We start from the raw sequence: 22767 nt of genomic DNA on the forward strand, positions 1-22767 counted from the left end.
CCCTCTTAGCGAGGGACACTGAGATCCCCCTTCTCACCGCCATCCTTCCAGCAGCATCACCACCACCCCACTATCCCCAACCTGCCCTCTGGCTACCCTCGACACCCCACGGTGGCTGGGCTCCCTCCCTTTATCTACCACTGAGCCTGGACACAGAGCCTGTGCCTCAGAGGCTCCACTATTTGGTGGAGACCATGAGGACCTGAGCTGCACTGCCCATCTCCATCAGCCAGTGGGACACACTGGGGGACAGGCACAGTCTGCAGGCCTGGAATGGATGACATGGCCCAGAGCTCCAGGAGGCAGGAGCTGCTGTGTCCGGGTGGGGGTGTTCAGCAAGAGAAAGGAAAAAGAAAGACTTACAAGAGTGTGGACAGCTGGGCAGGACTTTGAACGAGACGGGGGAGGGGGGAGTCTGCTTCTCTTTTGGTTTAACTCTTGCAGGGAGGTGAGGGAGGGTATACTAAGTGGGGGGGTGGTAGTTAAAGGAACCAGCTCAGAGTCGTCTTGCTGGGGTGCCTCCTCTCTCTCTCCCCATCAGACCAAGCAGGACACAAAGGGACCTGCCTGAGTGGGACTGGGGCCAGAGGCCAGCCTGGATTCAAGTACCTCAATGAGCTCTGAGATGCCCTGTGGAGCTTCTGTTTCGGGGGCCTCTGGTCCCCCAGGCTTGGCCGCCACGGATATAATCGGTGCACCTCGGAACCTGAAATGGAAAAACAAGCCCCGCCAAGTTACAGAGATCACCAGCACGGACACAGCACATCTGTGGAGTACCTGGCAAAGCACCAAGCACTTCGGATAGCCTCTCCTTCCATCCTTTGGAAAGCATCAAGGAAGAGAGTACCATCATTTTCCCACTCGGCAGATGAGGAAACAGAGGCCCTACAAGAAAACCTTTGGGTTGGATGATAGAATTTAAAAGGGCGCTCTTAGGTTTTAACCACCACGTTCAGAACCCACTCTGAGGAGGCAGCAGTGAACCCTGGCCCCCAGGATGCTGAATAAAAGACCCTCTTGAAGAAGACCAGGAAATACATCCTAGTTTCCTGCAGAGACTCGGGAAATACCGGTTACCAAAAAGTCCCTGAAGATGCATCTGGAAACACACTTCCACTATCCCAGTGTCTAATGTGGGGGGTGTTCCTGCCTGGGCCCTCCTGAAGAGCCTCTCCTTCTTTAAGAAGAGATTCTTACTGTAAGTAGACATTTATCTTTCCCAGTGATGTTAAAAAATGGAAAAGAGAACATATACAACCCATAATCCTGCCATTGTGGTGTGCTTTCTTCCAACCTTGGTTTTTCCATGCGTTGCCAGGGATTTTTTTTTCTTATATTTTGGTTACAGCATACATAAAATTTCACATCCTTCTAGCTGTTATTTGCCATTATAGCATAACAAATTTTCTGTTGGATGATAGCAACAACAGCGATAACAACTCACTTGGCTGAGCCACACATATTGCCTGGACACCTACACTGACAGCTCACAGCACCACTATGGAACTGTCACCATTAAAAAAAAAAAAAATTTTAATGTTTATTTATTTTTGTGTGCATGTGAGAGAGAGAGAGTGAGAGTGGGGGAGGAGCAGAGAGAGGGAGACACAGAATCCGAAGCAGGCTCCAGGCTCCGAGCTGTCAGCACAAAGCCCGACACGGGGCTCGAACTCACAGACCGCGAGATCATGACCTAAGCTAAAGTCAGATGCTTAACCTACTGAGCCACCCAGGCACCCCGGAACTGTCACCATTTTATAGATGAGAAATTGAGGCTTAGAGGGGCAAATTAATTTGCTCCAAGTCATTGGAGCAACCTCCAATCCAGCCCATGTGACCCTAGAATCAAGACTCACAGCTTCCATGTTATAATTCCACCACCCAGGCCTCCTCTTTCTTTCCTAATGGCTGCATAATAGTGTTACTCAGAATTTACATGCTTTCCCCCACCAATGTCACTGATTTAGAACATTTCAAATTTTTCACTATTATAAGTAACACTGATAACACATGTTGGTGAATGTGAGTGGCTTTTTCCCCCCTTGCTTTGGGGTTCATTCATAAGAAAGAAGTCTAAGACTCAATATACATTGAAAAATCAGCAAAATGGTAGAATAAAGACATTCAACAAATCTCTCCTCCATAAAAGCAAAAAAAGAACAGTAGCAAAAATCATCAGAAGTAACTTTTCCAGAATTCTAGAAATTAACCAAAGGTTTGCAGCAATCTGTGGAATGTTTATTCAAGAAAAATGGCTGAACCTTGGTAAGAAAAACAGAGCTTTGTGGCAGGGCACCTGGGTGGCTCAGTCAGTTGAGCGTCCAACTCTTGGTTTTGATTCAGGTCATGATCTCACAGTTCATGGGATCAAGCCCCAGGTCAGGCTGTGTGCTGACAGCATGGAACCTGCTTGGTATTCTCTCTCCCTCTCTCTCTCTGCCCCTTCCCCACTTGCACGTGCTCTCTCTCTCAAAATAAATAAATAAACATTTTTTTAAAAAGAGCTTTGTGGCATTTTAACTTGCCTTATTCCCACCCACCCCTCCCCAACTTCGCACTAGCCCTAATAGCCAACATCTGCAATCAGAATGGAAGCCAGCAGCCTGACAGCAGGTTGCAGAGTGGGTTTGAGTTCCATCAAAGCCCCTTTCCCAGAGAAGTATCATTATTTTTCCAATCTGGTAGCTCCCTGGAAGACTATATTTACAAGGCTATCTTTATTTGACCTGCTTTGGAGTTTGCCCAGTGTGAACAGCATTTTCCTCGAGGACATTTGTTGAAAACAATTAGAGGCAGCTGCTTGAGGCAGAGGATAACAGTTTGGGCAAACTGGTCACAGAAGGAAAAGCTGGGAGCTCCCATGGGAGGTTTGGAGCTTTCCTGGTAGTCTATAAGGCTATTTGGTGGCAAAAAGCTATGGGCATGCCTGGACACTGTCAGGAAAGATATGAGAAGGCCCTAAACTCTCACCTTTGGCTGATTGTAAGATTCTATGCAAGCAGGAAGTGAAGGCCGAGGCAGAGTTGTCAAATGCCTGCCTGAGCACTGAAAGCATGACCCAATAGAAATCCTTGGCAGGGGCCCCTGAGTGGCTCAGTCAGTTAAGCGTCCGACTTCTGCTAAGGTCATGATCTTTCAGTCAGTGGGTTCAAGCCCCACATTGGGCTCTGTGCTGACAGCTCAGAGCCTGGGGCCTGCTTTGGGTTCTGTGTCTCCTTCTCTCTGCCCCTCCCCCCACTTGCACTCTATCTCTCTCTCACACACACACAAATAAACATTAAAAAAAAATTTTTTTTAATCCTTGGCAAAGACTGGGAGACTTACTGATTCTAGGCTTAATGAAAATCTCTGTCTAATCATTAGCTGACCAGTAAGCTAACTGAGCAGAGACTTCAGTGGTCACACATGACTGTACAGAATTACTTCACAAAAGTCACTAACAAAATAATAGCAACAAACTCTGAAAGTGTGGGTGAAGAGGAGAATCTGACATCCAGAACTGCCACATTATATTATTCTATATGTCCAGTGTTCAACAAAAAAATAACAATACAACAAAGAAACAAAAGTACGGTCCATCCACAAAGAAAAAAAGGAGTTAATAAAAATTGTTCATGAGAAAGCCCTACTAGACAAAAACTGAAAATCAGCTATTTTAAATATATTCAAGAAACAAAGGAAACCATGTCTAAAGATCTAAAGGAAAGAATGAAGATAATGAGTCACCAAATAGGAAATATCGAAAAAGAGTTAGAAATTACAAAAAAGAATCAAATAGAAATTCTGGAATGGAAAAATTTGAGCAGGCAGAAGAATCAACAAACTTGAGAATAGGTCAATAGAAGTTATGCAATCTGAGGAAAACTAAGAAAAAAGAGAGAAGAGAAATGAACATGGCCTCAACGATACAGGAGACATCATCAAGTACATCAACATACGCATATTGAGAAGTTCAAAAACAAAGGACAGAGATGGGGCAGAAAGATCTGAATAAACTTCAAAAACTTTGGAAGTTTTTGAAGGACATCTACAAAGCTCAGCAAATTCCAAGTGGGAAAAACTCAGAGATGTGATCTAGACACACCATAATCAAGCTGTCAAAGCCAATGACAAGGAGAAAGCAACCAGAGAGAAGTGGCTCATTCAGTACAAGGCATCCTCAATAAGATTAACAGCTGATCTCTCATCAGAAACCAGGGCAGCCAATCCCAAATACCTAAACAACAATTAACAACACCCCCCAAAATCTATCATAGAGCAGACACTTGATAAGTATTTATTAAATAAATGAATAAATGAACAAGTTAAAAAAAGAAAAGAAAAAAAAAGAAATCATGGCAGCCTAGAAGGTAATGCAGATGCCATATTCAAAATGCTGGAAGTTAAGAAAAAAAAAGTCAACCAAGTCTTATGTTTCCAGCAAAAGAAACCTGCTTCAAAAATGAAGGAGATGTAGAATTACCATATGGCCCAGAGATTTCTATGTATAAACTCAAAAGAATGGGAGGCAGGTACTCAAACAAATACATGTGCATGTATGTTCATAAAAGCGCTATTCACAAAAGCCAAAATGTGGAAACAGCCTAAGTGCCCATCAATGCTAAGTGAATGAAGCCAGATGTAAGAGGTGACATATTGCGTGATTTTTATGAAATATCCAGAATAGGCAAATTCAGAGAGACAGAAAACAGACTGGTGGTTTCCAGGGCTGAGGGAATAGGAAACAGCTGCTTAATGGGTACAGTGTTTTTGAAATCAGATAATGGTGATGGTTGTGTAATTCTATACACAATAAAAGGGTGAATTTTATGGTATGTGATTTATCTCAATTAAAAAGAAAAAAACATACATTGAAAGGTTTGCTACCCTTTTCACTACCACAGTGAACATCTGGTATGTCTATTTCACTAAACATACATCAAAAGCTCATTATTTTTTATACATACCTCATTTTAATTTGTATTTCCTTAGTAAGCCAGATAATGTTGAACATCTTCCATCTGTTTACATACTAAGTGTACTTTCAGGGGACATTTCCATACCACTTCTGGTTCTGGTCTTTGCCTCCTCCAGTAGATGCACCCTTACCTTCCCCCCAAGTCTAAAAATTTCTCCAAAGTGCCTCATGCAATCCAGTGTCCAGCACAGTGGGGGTGAAGGGAAGGGGTGGGGTCAAGTATCCACAGTCCCAGCACCTGTGCTAGAAGCTCTGCACTCCTCATGTTATCAATCCCATGAGGTGGCTGTGATTCCTCCTCCTCCAGTATTACAGAAGGGGGTCCTAAGCTGGCCAGGTTCTGTCATTTGCTCTAGGTCACACAGCTAATGAGTGGTGGGGCTATGATTAAAAGGTAACTCTGGGTTTACCATTCCCCTGAGAATATCAAGAGAACAGTGTTCCATCTGCCTGGGTTAGAGGTAGGGCTGTGTGCCTTTTCTCAAATCCACGAGAATTTGGAAAGTGGCTGATCTTCAAAGATCAGGGAACATAACATATTTAAGTCCTATAAATGGAGTAACAAAATCCTTGCCCTTCAGTAAATTTTATTCTCAAACCAATGAAAGAAAGATGATAATAACTATAATGACAGTACTTAATATTCTCAGTTTGCTATCACTTTCAGATAAAGACATAAATTTACTGGATCCTTAAAACAACCCTCGGAGGTAGGAAGAATCGTTAACATTCCCATAACGTTATTTGAGCACTAGGTGAGTGGCATAACGCTTGGCTAAAAGCCTTCATACACATCACCCCATTTAACCCTCGTGGTAATGAAGGGAGGGGTAAAAGTGGCATTTTAGAGATGGGGAAACTGAGGCACAGAGAGGTTAAATGATTGCTAAAGAGTCGTAAGTGAAGTAAATGGCAGAGGCAAAAAGCCCTGTTCTAGAGTAGTGTCCTTCCCACTGTGTTGGACATCCTAAGGGTGACCCCCACCATCCCTCCCCTGGGAATGACTACTGTGTCAGATGTCACCACGGCTCCCTTGAAACAGAAGAACAGAAGAGGGAGTCCGGTGCCCCCACCCACCAGGACAGGGCTGGGCTGCTCTGCTCCATTCCCTTTTGCCTCTATTTCAGTGTCACCTTCACACGGGTCACTGGTCCTAACGCCCTCTTCACAAGATTCGTCAAATCGACGTACCACCTAAGCTGTTACTTTCTCAGGTTTTTTTCCTTTAAAACAGTTCACGTTCCTCCTTAAATACATTTATTGAAAAACATGACTCTGTTACTATCTACATGGAAAACCAGTATCATCTGCAACAAAGAAAAGGCACAGAAGAGGCCCTCCCACCACCAGCCACAAGGACAGCCATTGGCGGATGGGTCTTCACTCCCTCTGCTCTGCAAAACCCGTGCCTAAAGCCTAGTGCACTAGGTGCCCACACCCAGGAGACGGCTTGAGTTTCGAAGCCCCGCTCGAGAGTCTAGTCCACCCCACACTTTTGCCTTCACCACCTGACCTTTAAGTTGAACAGGAGACACAGTGGTTATGGCATAAACTTGGTAATGCCAGCTGTGTTATTTTAATTTAATTTAGTATCATAAAACAACAGTGTGAAAAATAGCTGTTTCTATGAGAGCTAAATAGAATTATTTAGAAAGATGAAATACAGGCAGATCTCTTTACAACCTGGTGCCAAATTAAGTGCGAATAAGAAAATGATAAAAGACTTCAGAGGAGGCTGTGAAAACACAGAAAAATTCACTCACGCTGCTGTGCAAATCGGGCTTCACTTTAAGGAGACCCAAACTGCAGACGGTGCATTTGGGAATGGCTTATATGCAAAAGAACTCAGGGTGCCAGTCAGCGGGCTCAAACTAGAAGAAAACATGGGGCGGGCAAAACATTTTCCAGCAAGTGACAGATATAACAAGGTCATGAGTTACTGGGGCAAGGACTTTGGCCACAGGAAGCCATGTGATGCCGATATTCACAACAGAACTGAAGCCATTTGTTTCGTTTTCTCCAGGTTATTTAACTGGAGAACACCTCTAACACACTAGTAGAACTATTCTAACTTATGCTACCAAGAGAAACAATCACACACACTCACACACACACACACACACACACACACACACACACACAAGCATGCTGCACCTGGATATTAAAAAAAAAGGCGCCAAAATGACAACCCCAACTGCCTAAGGTACTGCAGCTGGACTTGCAAATTACAACTTTTTAATGCTGGCAAAGCAACAAACCCTAGAGCTTTTAAAAACATAAATTCTGACCAAGAAGAACATCCAGAATATAGCTTCCTTTCCTGAATTCAGACCAAAAGAATGAATGGTAACATGAATCAGGAGTGCTAACTTGTGTGATATTGAAATTACAGATAGTGCAGAAATCACACATGCCTAAACAAAACAGCACGAAGAAGAGGAGATGGGCCTGAATTCAGGATGCAAAATTGCCCGCAAAGCCAAGATGACTCCGATGAGCCTGGATTAGCTGCTAATGGAGAAGGAGAGGCACGATGCTGAGAGCCTTTTATGTTTCCCCGGAGCAACTTATGTTATTGATATTATAAGAATGCACGGATATACTCTAAGTTAAAATATTATGTAAGGTTTCAATGTGCCATTTTTTATGATTCTCTGCTTTAAGGGACGTTTGATTAATCACCCACAGTTCCCTTCAGGGGAGAAGAAATCTACTACTGTAGCTACAAAAATAAATAAAGACAACAAAAGAAGGCTATTAAATCCTAGCTAGATACTATTCCTTGCTGAAGGTTCTGAGCCTGGTTAGAAAGTTAGGGAAGCACTAAAGACATACTAGGACCAAGCTGAGACATTTTCTTGAACTTAACCGATGAAATTTAAAGATAACAGAAAAAGAATTAACTTTCTAAGATAACTCCATGCATTTCCCCCCACTCCCAATTTTTTTTATAGTGGTAAAATAAATACCCATAACAAAAAAAATACACATAACAAAAAAAAACACATAAAAATACACATAACAAAATACACATAACAAAAATACACACCTTAACCATATTTAAGTGTGCAGTTCAGTGGTATAAAATACATCTGTAATGTTGTGCAGCCATCACCACCATCCATCTCCACAGCTCTTTTTTCTTGTAAAACTGAAACTCCATACCGATTAAACAATAACCCCATCCTCCCATCCCTCAGCTCCTGGCAACAGTACTCTGGCTCTATGATTTTGACTATTCTAATTATCTCATGTAAATGGCATCATGCAGTATTTGCCTTCTTGTGACTGCCTTATTTCATGTAGCAAAATATCGTTGAGGTTCATCTATGCTGTGGCATGTATCAGAATTTCCTCCAGTTTTAGGGATAAATAATATTCCATTGTATGTATTCCACAATTTGCTTATCCATTCTTCCATCAACGGATACCTGGTTTGCTTCCACCTTTCGGCTATGGTGAATGATGTTATTATGAACATCTCTTGGGGACCCGGTTTTCAATTCTTTTGAGTATATACCCAGAAGAAGAATTGGTGCATGGTAATTCTATTTTTAGTTTTTTTAAGTTTTTACTTAAATTCCAGTTAGTTAACATTACTATTTTTTAATTTTTGAGGAACCTCCATACCATTATCCATGTCGGCTGCAGCATTTTACATTCCCACCAACAGTGCACAATGGCTCCAATTATCCACATTTCGTCAACACTTACTTCCTTGTTTTTGACAACTGCAATCCAAATAGGTGTGAACTGGTATCTCACTGCAGTTTTATTTGCAATTCCCTAATGATTAGTGATGCTGGCATTTTTTTTTTTTTTTCACGTACTCATTGGCCATTTGTGTACCTTCTTTGGAGAAATGTCTATTCAAGTCTTTCCCATTTTTGAATCAGGTCATTTGTTTTTTGTTCTTCAGTTTTAGGAGTTACCTATATATACTTATTATCAGATATACAGATTTACAAATATTTTCTCCCATTCTGTAGGTGGTCTTTTTATTCTGCTGATACGGTCTTTTGATGCACAAATTTAAAAAAATTTTTCTTCTGAGAGTTTTAAGTCCTACATTTGGTTCTTTGATCCCTTTTGAGCTAATGTTTGTATATGATGTTAGATATCATATTTGCATGTGGATATCCATCCAATTTTCCCAGCAGCATTTGTTGAAAGACTGTCCTTCCCCCATTGAATGGTCTTGGCCCCCTTGTCAACCCTCCATTGACCATATATGCAAGAGTTTATTTCTGGGCTCTCTACTCTATTCCATTGGTGTATATGTCTGCCTTATGCCAGTACCATACTGCTTTGATTACTGTAGCACTGTAGTAAGATTTGAAATCATAAAGTGTGAACTGTCTAGTTTTGTTTGTCTTTTTCAAGAATGTTTTGGCTATTTGGGGAATTTTCAGACCCCATATGAATTTCAGTACAGGTTTTTTTATTTTTGCAAAAAACTTGATTGGGATTTTGACAGGGATTATGTTGAATCTGTAAATTGCTTGGGGTAGCACTGACATGTTGACAGTAATAAGTCTTCCAATCCATGAACATGAAATGTGTTTCCATTTATTTATGTCTTTTTAAATTTCTTTCAGCAATGTCTTCATTAGTCTTCATTATGTAAGTCTTTTGTCTCCTTTGTTAATTCCTAAGTATTTTATTATTTTGGATGCTACTACAAATGGAATTCTTTTCATAATTTGATTTTCAGATTATTCATTGTTAATATATAGAAATCCAACTGATTTTTACACGTTGGCTTTGTATCCTGCTACTCTGCTGAATTCATTTATAAGCTTAATGAGGTTTTCCACATATAAGATCATACCATCCATGAAGGGATAATTTTACTTCTTCCTTTCCAACTTGGATGCTTTTATTTACTTTTCTTGCCTAATTGCTCTGGCTAGAACTTCCAGTACTGTTTTGAATAGAAGGGGTAAAAAGTGGTAACATCTGTCTTGTTCCTGATCTTAAAGGAAAAACTTTAGCCTTCTACCACTGTATATGATGTTTGTTGTACGTTTTTCACATATGGCTTTTATTATTTTGAGGTACTTTCCTTCTCTTCCTGGTTTGTTGAGTGTTTTTAGCATGAAAGGGTATTGAATTTTGTCAAATGCTTTTTCCCTATCAATTGATGACCATGTGGTATTTTACATTAAATGGTTTTTGTATGTTAAACCATCCTTGCATTCCAGGAATAAGCCCCACTTAGTTGTGGTATATAATCCTTTTAGTATGCTGCTAAATTCAGTTTGCTAGCATTCTGCTGAGGATTTTTACATCAATATTCATAAGGGATTTGGGTCTGCAGTTTTCTTCTCTTTTAGTATCTTTGTCTGACTTTGGTATCAAGGTAGTGCTGACCTCAAAGAATGAGCTAGAAAGTGTTCTCTCCTCTTTGATTTGTTTGGAAAAGTTTAAGAATTGGTGTTAGCTCTTCTCTAACTGTTGGGATTTGACAATTAATCAGATCCAGAGTTTTTCTTTGTTAGGAGATTTTTGATTGTTGATTCAATCTCCTTCAAACAGGTCTATTCAGATTGTCTATGTATTTGTGATTTGGTCTTGGTAGATTTTATTTTTCCAGGACTTTGTCCATTTCATCAAGGTTGTCCAATTTTAGTTTCTATAGACTTAATAGTAATATTCTCATTTTCATTTCTGATTTTAATAATTTGAGTCTTCTCTCTTTTTGTCTTAGTCCATCTAGCTTGTCAATTTGGTTGATCTTTTTGAAACCAACTTCTGGTTTCCTTTTCTCTATTGTTTTTCTTTTCCTATTTCATTTTTCTCTTCTCTAATCTTTTATTATTAACTTCTTTGTGCTATCCTTAAGTTTAGTTTGTTCTTTTTCTGGTTCCTTAAGTTGTAAAGTTAGGTTGCTAATTTCAAATCATTCTTATTTTTTAATGTTAGAATTTATAACTATAAATTTCCCCCTCATCACTGCTTTTACTGCATTCCATAATAGTATGTTTTGGTTATCATTCATCTCCAAGTATTTCTAATTTGCCTTATGATTTCTTCCTTGATCCATTGGTTGTTTACATATATTAATTTCCACCAACTTGTGAATTTTCCAATCTTACCTCTGTTATTGATTTCTACCTTTATCCTGTTGTGGTCAGAAAAGATATTTAGTAGGAGATCTGACTTTTTAAATCTATTGAGACTTAATTTGGCACGGCCTGTCCTGGAAAATGTCCCATGTGCATGTGGGAAGAATGTTGGATCAAGTGTTTTGTATATGGCTGTTAGGCTAGTTGGTTTGTTGTGTTAAGTCCTCTATTTCCTTCCTTATCTTCTGTCTGGTTCCTCTATCTATCATTGTAATCTCTAACTATTGTTCTAGAACTAGGTCTTTTTCAATTCTGTCAGTTTTTGCTTCATATATTTTGAGGGTCTGTCATTAGGTATGTAGTATGCTTATAATTGTTATTTCTTCTTGCTGTATTGGAACTTCTATTAATATATAATATCCTTCTTTATCTCTCATAATCTTTTTTTATTGAAAGTCTATTTTGTCTAATATAAACATAGCCATCCCTGGTCTCTTTTGATTATCATTTGCATGGAATATCTTTTTTCATCCATTCACTTTCAATTGATTTGTGTCTTTGGATCTAAAGTGAGCCTCTAGTAGAGCACCTATAGTTAGACCATGTGTTTTTGTCTATTCTGCCACTGCCTCCCCTTTAATTGGTGAACTTAATCCATTTACATTTAAAGAAACTACTAATAAGGAGGGAATTCTGTCATTATGCTATTTGTTTCCTATGTGCCTTAGAGCTTTTTTGGTCTCTTATTTCTTGCATTAGTATCTTTTTGGTGTTTAGTTGTTGCTGTTGTTGTTGTTGTTGTTGTTGTGAAACAGTTAACTTTCCTTTCCGTTTCTTTTATATATATTCTATAGCTTTGTGTGTGTGTGTGTGTGTGTGTGTGTGTGTGTGTGTGTGTATGTGTGGCTAACGTGGAGATTACATTTAGCATCCTAAAGTTATAATATTCTAATGTGAACTTATAGCAGCTTAACTTCAATAACATACAAAAACTCTGTTCCTATACAGCTCTGACCCCATCTTTTTCTGTTGTTCATGCCACAAAATGACATCTTTATACACTATGTGCCCCAAATCAACTAATATTCTTTTAAATACATTAGTCTCTTAAATCATGTAGAAAACAAAATGTAGAGTTAAGGTCCAAAGTTACAATACTACTATCTTTCAGACAAATCATTGTTTCATTCTTTTATCTTTATTAGTCTCTTAAATCATATAGAAAAAACATGGAATCACAAACCTCACCATAATACCAGCTTTTATAATTGCCCATGTGAGACTGGATCTCACTATAGAGCTTCAAGTTACTACCTAGTGTCTTTTCATTTCACTGTGCAGGACTCTGGAGCATCTCTGCATGGCAGGTATAGTGGTAACAAACTCCCTCAGCTTTTGTTTATCTAAGAATGTCTTAATTTCTCCCTCAGTTCTCAAGGCAGTTTTTCTAGATATACAATTCATCACTGACAGTGTTTTTTTTTTTTTTCCTTTAACACTTTGAATGTATGGGCCTACTACCTTCCAGCCTCCACAGACTGTGATGAGAAATCTGCTTATTATCTTATTAAGGATCCCTTGTGTGTGGCAAGTCACTTCTCGTTGCTTTCCAGATCTTCTTTTTGTCTTTGACTTTTGCCAAGTTGCATGATTATATGTCTCAGTGTGAGTCTCTTAAAGTTCGTTTTACTTGGAGTTGATTGAGCTTCTTGGATGTTTATATTAATGTCTTTCCTAAAATTTGGGATTTTCAAATATCCTCTCTGCTTGCTTGCTTGCTTGCTTGCTTCCTTCCTTCCTTGACTCCCACAATGTATATGTTCATCCACTTGATGGCATCCTACAGGTCCTTTAGGCTCTGTTTACTTTTCTTCAATTTTTTTCTTTCTGTTCCTCAGACTGGATAATTTCTATTGTCCTATCTTCAAGTCTGCCAATTCTTTCTTCTGCCTGCTCAAATTTGTTTTTTAAATCTCTCTAGTGATTTTTTTTTCCCTCTCAGTTATTGTACTTTTCAGATCCAGGATTTCTTTAGTTTCTTTTTAGATTAAATTTTTTTGGTTAATATTTCCATTTTGTTCATACATTACTTTCTTGACTTTCTCCACATTCTCCTCTACTTTTTTTTGACTGTTTTTAAGATAGTTAAAGTCTTTGTCTAGTATATCTACCATCAGGTCTTTTTCCAGGACACTTTCTATTGATTCTTTTTCCTTTGGGCCATACTTTCCTGCTTCTTTTTATGCCTTGTGGTTTTTTTGTTGGGAGCTGGAAATTTGAATCAAATAAGATGGTTAACTCTATAAATCAGATTCTTCCCCTTCTCTGCAGTTTCCTCTTTTTTGTTGTTGTTCTTGGGGTTTTTTGTTTTTCTTTTTATTATTGAAGGCTGTCTCTATGCTGTCTCAGCCTGAAGTATAAACTTAGAAGTCTTCTTAGGTCTTATCTGAGCCCTTTCCCTGGGCATGTGGTTACTCTGTAATTTCCTTCCATATGTTTGCAGTTGTTTCTGAATATTCTAGTCTTTAATGTCTGACTTCTGGAAGAGGAAAAAGAAAAAAATGAAGGGGGAACCAAAAAAAGGGGGGGCGCTGGTCCTTCAAATCCTTCAGAAGTCCCTTCCGCTGGGGAGAGGTGGCTTGTAATAGTGGAGGGAGGTATAAAAATAATGGCTACCTGTCTGTCTGTCTGCACCTCTGTGATCAGAAGCAGCAATCAGTGATCAGAGCACAGATCTCTGATATTTGGAGGACAGGGTCATTTTTGTCCACTCTGGTTCCTGCAAGCTGTGTGCAAGCTGCTCTAGAAACACCTGCACAGGCGCCTGCCATGAGACTGAGAGATGGGGATGGATAGCTGCTATTGTGTCAAGAGCTAAAATGAACTGAAATTAAGCCTTCCCCTTGCAAGCCTTCAATAGACTCCAGAGTTCCAAAATGGTTCTATAAGACAGATTCTGCCAGTGTAATTGTTGTGCAGATCGGGAAACAGATTCCTGGTGCTCCTACTCTTCCATCTTTCCAGAATCTTCTCCATACATTTGTGCCACATCCAAGTACAATCTCAGACATCTTTTGCCTAACATACAGTGTAAGACCTTTACTGTGAATAATATGGCTTTCTTCATCTTCCTCAAGACCCTTCGCCATTTCTTCACATTTCTCTACTGTGGCACCCAATGGGAAGCAGGACAAAGGACCCAGTTCAAGAACAGGCAAAAGAAGGCAAGAGTCCAAGAAAAAAAATCTACTGCTACCTGGTCTCCCTGTCATGTCTGAAGGTATCCTCTGTCTGACCACCCTCATCCCCAATCCTCCCTTCACCAACGCCTCCACTGCTGTCTCTAGACTCATGCCTGCTGCCCATTTTCTGTATCACCAGATTTCTCTTCTCTTGTGGGAGAAGAAATCCTTTTGCTTGACACCATTCACTCTTTCCCCACTCACATTTCAAAATCAACACCACTTCTGTTTACTCACCAGGAGCTTAAGCTTGATTTCCTTATAACATCATTTCTGTCTCTGCTTTCAAGCTGAGGGACATTTACTAAGCATCTCCTCTGTGCTGGCCTTCATGAAGGTTGCACAATAAACAAAGGGCTCCCCAAGCAATGGGTCAAGAAGGTCTGGGGCACCAACTCTGACTTCAAGAGGGATGGGGGAGGGGTCACAGAAGAGAACTAAGTTCCTAAAGGACAAGAGCAACTCCAGTGGTCAAGTCAATGTTCTTCCCTCAGACTCTCTCTATGACATCTGACCGAGATGACCATCAGCCAGCTGGCTCCCTTCCCTCTTCACCCACAACCCCAAGGCTTTATTTCCATGGCCTTCCATCGAGGACCTTTACCTCCTCAAGAGGCCTTCTTCCTTCCCTAGCCACTGCAAGTCTCTCCCAAGAGTACCCTGAGAGTCTAGCTCTTTTCCCCCTGGACTGCTATCCTCCAGGTGTTCCCCATACTCTGATGACCTGTGTCAAGGCTTCTCTGTGGATGGTTCCCAAATCTGTGTCTTCAGGTAAGGCCCCTTTCCCGCACTGTAACCATGTACCATCACCTGCCAGCAACACTTTCCCAATACCACATTCCCTGGTTTCTGATCACGGGACAACATTCCCTGGTCTCTGAAGCCATCACTGTCTGCATGGTCACCACTGTCTTCCTCAGTCACTGCATTTGATCAGTTCTTCTCTTGGGATCTGGCTCCAATCCATCCCCTGATGTTCATTCTCAACAAGTTCCACTTTGGGTCAGGCCCTTACCATCCCAGGCCAACTACTTTCCAAAGTCTGTGAACAGCCCTATACCAGGCACTGACCATGGCTGTGATGATCTTCCACCTACACCACTCTGAAGTATCAGCCTTCTCCCCTACACACTTTCAGGGGCTCCAGGACTATCCCAGGATGAAGCCCAGCATCCAGACTGGGCCCACATGGCCCTCTATGGTCTGCCCCAACCTTCTCATACTGACCCAACTCATCAAACCCCTGGAAATACAGGTAAAAACTCAAGCCTCTGCCTAGTGCCAAACTCTACTCCGACTGCTGCCCCCACTCCCCTCCTTTCCTCTGCCTATCCAAACCTAACCCTGGTGACAGGCAACCTGAGGCAAGGCACAGAGAATGGGACTTTGAGCAAGAAACCTAGGACCCTAGGCATACCAATTGGAATCTGACTCCGTCTCCATTTCCCTGTCTTATAGGAAACAGCATGACCTATGCTGCAGGGTTGTCTCCCACTGCAAATAAGTTCATGTGTGGAAAGTACTGTGGGGAGTCTGGAACCAGTCCTTGGAACCAGGGCAGCCACTAGCCGCCTACATCCCTTCTGAGTGGTCAATGCCCTGACCTGCATCACATATTGTGAAACTCGTCCCTGCTTGGTTATCACTTGCACTTCTAGAACCAATTCAAATTCCTGACTTCCAGGCCAGAAGCAAATTCTCCTTCTCAGAAGCCCCCCATGATATTCTGGAGAAGCCAATTTAGCTCTCCTCCTGAACTGCTGGGCAAATCTCCCACTGTTACTTCCTCCACAAGTTGGTCTTTCCTGTTCAAGTACACAGTACATGTCTTAGAATGTGGGAGGCTTGGTTCAGTTGGTCTTTGACTCTATGCCCACTGGGTCTGGCCTGCTTGGGCAGGCAAGCCCTTAAAAAAACTAGATTTTTAAAAATGTTTATTTATTTTTCAGAGAGAGGGAGAGCAAGTGGGGGAGGGGCAGAGAGAGAGGGAGATAGAGGATGTGAAGCAGGCTCTGTGCTGTCAGTGCAGAGCCCAGTGTGGAACTTGAACTCACAAACCGTGAGATCATGACTTGAGCTGAAATCAGATGCTTAACCAACTGAGCCACCCAGGTACCCCAGATTTTTTTTTAAAGAAGAAAGGAAGTAACTCTGACAAGCAGGAGTTACCTAGAGAGTAAGTTAAACAATCTCTGGAGCCACTGGCTGCCCAAAGGTCAGTGTGACAAAATGATGCAAGTTCACAGGGGAGATTCCAAACAGGGCCTGCGACCCACTCACCGAACAACCCCAGAACAGCTCAGATGGGCCGTGCTACCCTGCAAAAATGGCAAGATGGAGATATTAGCCTTGGGAAGGCCAACACCCAGAGCTGACTGTGAAAGAAGAGACACTGGAGAGGGAGGGATAGAGGGAAAAGAATGAAAAAGAAAAGAATAGTGAGGGGAGAGAGGGAAGCAATAAAAACACCAATGAAGAGAGACAGAGAAAGAAAGAAAGAAACACAAGAGAAAAAGAAAGAAAAGGAAAGGAAAGGAGCGGACACCCTGCTCTGTGCCAGCACCATGCTACGTGCTCTCGTGTGATCCCAACACCCCATGAGCAGGAGGCCTCTGATGTGTATTCAGAGAAGCCAAGTGACTTGCCTGAGGCTGCCAGGGGGCACAGGGAGTAAGTGGCTGGTCTGTAGGAGTCCAGAGTCCAGGCCTCTCCCATGACAGAGGAGAGGAAGTGTCCATTCTCAGTCCGTAGGGAGGGCTCCAGCCACGGCAATCAGTGACCCAGGACCCAACCACAAGCCAGGGCCCAGTACATGTGCATCATCTCTGCTTACACTCCATGAGCCTGAGGCCCAGAGGGACAGGGAAGGGTAAAAGCGTGCACGGAGAATTCCAGCGATTAACCATAAAGCTTTCGGAAATTCAATTATTTTTTATCCAAACCCTTTTGGGCAATGTATTGTAACAAAACATAAAGGCGTGTTGGGCTGAGTATCTGGCCCTTTCCCAGGCTCAAGAGAAGCTGGCCTTGCTGATTTCCTGAACATGCCACACACTGGGGATCCTGGCTTCTGGAGGCAGAAGTAGAGTTCAGCAGCCCCTTGGGGGAAAAGAGGCCCCTCTCGCCCTGGGTTTCAGATCCAGACTGGTGTCTGGGTTCTAGAAGCACAAGAGGCTCCAACCAGAGATGTCAGGATGAGCCCTGAGCCCAGCCCCACAACTCAGCGGTGCAGGCAGGGGCCGACCTGGAGCACATTCAAGTGCTTCTCCTGTTCCCAGCACCCACCACCTCCTCCAGACTCCCCGCACAGCTGTGGTACATCACGCTTCCAACCAAGCCCAGACATGCTGACTATGCACGCAGGCTGACCTTCGACAACACACGAAAACGATCTGAGATAAGTTAAAATGTGTGTGTGTATGCGCGCGTGTGTGTAACTTGTGTAAAAGACATAAACAATAGACTACAGGTTTCCCCACTATCTGAAAATAGAGCGTTCCTATGAAATGTTCAGTGAGGCAAAATGGCATAAAGAAGCAATTACCATTCGTTTATACGGAGAAATTAGCATTCCCAGACCCAAAAAATAACTTCTCCTAAGCTCTTCTGATACCTTAGGACACATCTTACTAACAGATGCACAAGATAAATCGACATAAAGCACAGATGCTCACAGACACAGTTCAAAGCTCTGGCAGCTGGATGCTGAGTGCAGTCCCGGGGAAAGGGACTTGGTGGGGCTGCTCTCGCTGTCCGGGGTGCATGCACACTGCCTCTATAATGACGCTCTGCAAAGCAGACACTGAACACTATTGTCGCTTTTCGCCTTTTTTCGTAACAACAAAAATCCTCTCCAGATTTCTTTTGGTTAGCGAAAACAAGAACTAATAAGGTAGGTCTTTCATAACAGCAAAGTGGTGCTATGCAATCTTTGAAAAGCAGGGGATACTTGTGTAAGTTTTAGGTCTGGAATAGTAAAATTCAAAATAGCCAGCATTTATTATACTTTGTTTTTTTTCTCACCAGTCAACCCAGATACAAAACCTCCCTCCTGGGGTAACTGAGGATCGGACTGGGTATGGGAAATCCCTAATATAGTGCCAGGCACACAGTAGGTGCTCTACACCTTACAGCTGTGATTGCTAAGACCCTACTGTGTGCCGGGCCCCATGTCAAATGCTCCCTCACAACAAATGCTGAACTTAACAGTGCCCATTTTACAAAAGAAGAAATACAAACTCAGATGAAGTGAGTTGCCTAAGACCACACAGCTAGTTGGCCACAAAGCCAGTATGAAAGCACACCTTGTAAGTCAGCTCGGCAGCAGCCCAATCACTTGGGATTTGGCAATGCACCCAATCCCAGGGAGGGAGGCAGGGCCAAGGGAGCCCCGGGTGGGTTTAGCAGATGGCCTTGGCTACAACAGAAACAAAGAAATAGAAAGTGTTTAAAAAGTAGGAGGAAACACAGAGGCAGCCGGAGTGAAAGATGCATCAAGGATGCTGTCAGATGATAACATTTAGTGGAAAAATAAACAGAAAAGCCTAGAACACAGAACAGTGTCAATGTTGTGATAACAACTACCTCAAATTATGTACATGTGGGAAAGAATGACAGGGATCCTAGGGAAAGAACACTTTAATTTGATGCATTGGAGAGATTGTGGGTACGTTTTTATCTTCTATTTTGATTTCTGTTAACATTGATAAATGCTTATGCAAGAGTAATTTTAAATGCTTTCAAAGATAAAGAAATCAAAAAGAAAAACAATCAAACAGTTTGACTACATAAAAATTAGAAACTTCTGCATGTCAAAAAAAAAAAAAAGCAACTAACATGGAAAGACAACCAACAAATGCTGAAGGCTTATTTGTAGCAAATACGATAGGCAAAGGGTTAATTAATAACAACATCTTTGTTAATATTAAACACTCCTGAAAATCAAAAACATAGCATTTAAAATCGCTAGAAGCAAACAGACAACATATATGGGCATAGCACATAGCACATAGCACAAAAGCACAACTGTTTAGTACATGTAAGGAGAAATGTTCAATGTCCCCAATAATTACGGATTCACACATTAAAACAAGAGTAACATACCACTTCTGTCCTACTAAGTTTCAAATATATGTTAAAATTAGAAACCAAAGGTAGCTGCCAACACCTGTGTAAACACTTTTGGAAAAGAATACGGCACTACACAACAAGTTTGAAAGGATTCATGCCCCTCAGTCCAGTAATCTCACACCTGGAAATGTCTCAAGAGGAAAAAAAACGAGAATACAGAAAAAGTTTAAGGATGGTCAAAAATGTTCACCCCAGGATTACTTCTTTATAAGAAGGAAAACTTATGCCAATCTAAAGGGCCAACAAGGAAGTGATGGTTACATGAAGAAGTGCTACACAGATGTTAAGTAACACAGGTAGAAATCCAAGATGCAAATACCTCATCTGTTTCAAAGGGAGAAGTGAATTCAGCAAAGTTGCAGGGTACAAGATCAACACACAAAAATCAGTGTGTTTCTATACTCTAGCAAATAACAATCTGAAAAGGAAATTAAGAAAGCAATTCCATTTATAATGGCATTTAAGAGAATTAAATGCTTAGGAGTAAATCTAACCAAGGATGTGAAAGACCTGTAGACTGAAAACTACAAAACACTGATGAGAGAAATTAAAGATCTAAACAAATGGAAAGGCATCGTGTTCATAGACTGGAAGACTTCATTACCACTGTTTAGATGTTCGTACTACCCAAAGCAATCTACAGATTCAAGGCAATCCCTATTAACGTTCCAACAACTACTTTTTGCAGAAATGGAAAAGCAGATCCTCCAAATTGCAAGGGGCCTCAAATAGCCAAAATAATCTTGGAGAAGAAGCATAAAAACGTTGGAGAACTCAACTTCCTGACTTTGAAACTTACTACAAAGGTAAACAAAGTGGTGTGGTACTGACACAAGAACAGACACACAGACCAGTGGAAGAGAACAGAGAACCCAGAAGTAAGCCCACACATGTATGATCAATTTAGTTTTGACAAGGGTAAAAGGGGAAAGGACAATCCTTTCAACAAACGGTGCTGGGAAAACTGGATAGCCACATGCCAATAATAAAGTTGGGCCCTTAACTTACACCATATATAAACTTACACCATATATACAAATTTACTAGAAGTAGATGAATGACCTAAACTTAAGAGCTAACACTACAAAATTCTTAAGAAAAAATTTGGGGGAAATCTTCATGACATTGGATTTGGCAACAATTTCATGGATATGACACCAAAAACACAGGCAACAAAAGAAAAATCAATATATTAGATTTTATAAAAGTTAAAAACTTTTTTTTAATTTTATTTTTTATTTTTTAAAATTTACATCCAAATTAGTTAGCATATAGTGAAACAATGATTTCAGGAGTAGATTCCTTAATGCCCCTTACCCATTTAGCCCACCCCCCGTCCCACAACCCCTCTAGCAACCCTCAGTTTGTTCTCCATATTTATGAGTCTCTTCTGTTTTGTCCCCCTCTCTGTTTTTATATTATTTTTGTTTCCCTTCCCTTATGTTCATGTGCCTCCAAGGACAGTATGAAGAAAGTGAAAAGTCAACCTACAGAATAGGAGAAAACATTTGCACATCATATATGTGACAAGGGATTAATATCCAGAATATATAAAGAACTGCTACAATTCAACAACAACAAAAACCCAACAAAACAACAACAAAAACCTGATAGAAAATGGGCAAAAGACCTAAATACACATTTCTCCAAAGAAGATACATGAAAGGCCAACAGGTACATGAAAAGATGCTCATCATCACTAGTCATTAAGAAAATGTAAGTTAAAACCATAATGAGATATCACTATCACTTCATACGTGTTACTATGGCCACCACCAAAAAGACAACAGATAACAAATGCTGGTGAGGATGTGGAGAAAGGGGAGCGCTTGTGCACCATGGGTGGGAGTATCAACTGGTGCAGCCACTATGGAAAACAGTATGGAGGAGCTGCAAAAAATTAAAAATAGAACTACCATATGATCCACTTCTGGGAATATATCCAAAGGAAATGAAAACACTGACTTGGAAAGATATCTGCACCCTCATGTTCACTGCAGCATTATTTACAGTAGCCAAGACATGGAAACAGCCTAAGTGTCCATAGATGGATGAATGGATAAAGAAGTTGTGGTGTGTATGTATGTATGTATGTGTGTGTGTGTGTGTGTGTGTGTGTGTGTGTGTGTGTGTATTTGAATATCATTTATCCATAAAACATCCTACCATATGCTATAACATGGATGGACCTCAAAGGCATTATGCTAAACGAAAGAAGTCAGAGAAAGACAAATACTGTGCGTTATTCGCAGAATCTAAAAAAAACAAAAACAAAAACAAAAACACGAGAAACACAACTCAGAAAAAGAGATCAGACTTGTGGTCACCAGAGGCAGAAGGTTGGGAAAGAGAGAATTGGAGAAGGTGGTCAAAAGATACAAACCTGCAGTTGTAGCATAAGTCCTAGAAACATGATATACAACGTGATGACTGTGGCTAACACTACCATCTGATATGCAGGAAAGGTGTTAAGAGAGTAGATCATAAGAAATCTCATCACAAGAACATTTTTTTCCTTTTTTCTTTCCTTCTTTTCTTTGTATTGTATCTATATAGGAGGATGGATGTTAGCTGAACTGACTGCTAATCATTTCACAATATGTGTAAATCAAACCATCATGGTGTATGCCTTAAACTTATATATTGATATATGTCAACTATTTCTCAATAATACAGGTGGTGGTGGGGGAACCAGCAAAAGGGGATAGGGGAAGCCGAAATGAGATACCACTTCATAGCTACTAGGATAACTATTTAAAACAAAAAAAAAAAAGAAGAAAAATGACAGGTGTTGGTGAGGATGTGGAGAAATTAGAGCCCTAACACATTGTTGGCAGGAATGTAAAATGGTGCAGCCACTGTGGAAAACTGTTTGGTGGTTCCTCAAAACGTTAATCATAAAACTACCATATGATCCAGCAATTCCACTCCTAGGTATAGACCCAAAGGAATTGAAAGCAAGGACTTGAGTAGATATTTGTAAACCAATGTTCATACAGCATTATTCACAATAGCCAAAGGAAATAAGACAAGTGATTATCAATGATGAATGGAAAAACAAAATATGGTACATACACACAATAGAAAATTATTCAGCTATAAAGGAGTGACATTCTGACACCTGCTACAACAAGGATGGGCCCTGGAAGCATTATGCTAATGGAAATAAGCCAGACACAGAAAGCCGAATATATGACTCCATTTATATAAGGTACTTGCAATAGGCAAATTCAAAGAAACAGAAAGCAGAATAAAGGCTATGGAGGGGGGGGGGGGGGGGGGAAGGGGAGGAGGGAAGGGGGAGTTACTGTTTAAAGGATACAGAGTTTCTGTTGGGAATCCCGAAAAAGTTTTAGGTATAGACAGTGGT

The 22767-nt window shown here is 40.9% G+C and overlaps 1 protein-coding gene across 3 annotated transcripts in view; it reads right to left on the reverse strand.

Annotated features, from left to right (window-relative positions):
- Positions 1 to 22767, reverse strand: part of EEFSEC (eukaryotic elongation factor, selenocysteine-tRNA specific) — a 249610-nt gene that overhangs the window by 137030 nt on the left and 89813 nt on the right. For all 3 annotated transcript variants that reach the window (XM_053898246.1, XM_053898245.1, XM_053898247.1), the window contains exon 3: positions 610 to 706. In XM_053898246.1, coding sequence (XP_053754221.1) covers positions 610 to 706 — 97 coding nt within the window. The remainder of the gene's footprint in view (positions 1 to 609; positions 707 to 22767) is intronic.

The sequence above is a fragment of the Panthera pardus genome, unplaced genomic scaffold (genome assembly GCF_024362965.1).
Source record: "Panthera pardus isolate Hobbes unplaced genomic scaffold, ASM2436296v1 HiC_scaffold_8, whole genome shotgun sequence".
Lineage (NCBI taxonomy): Eukaryota > Metazoa > Chordata > Mammalia > Carnivora > Felidae > Panthera > Panthera pardus.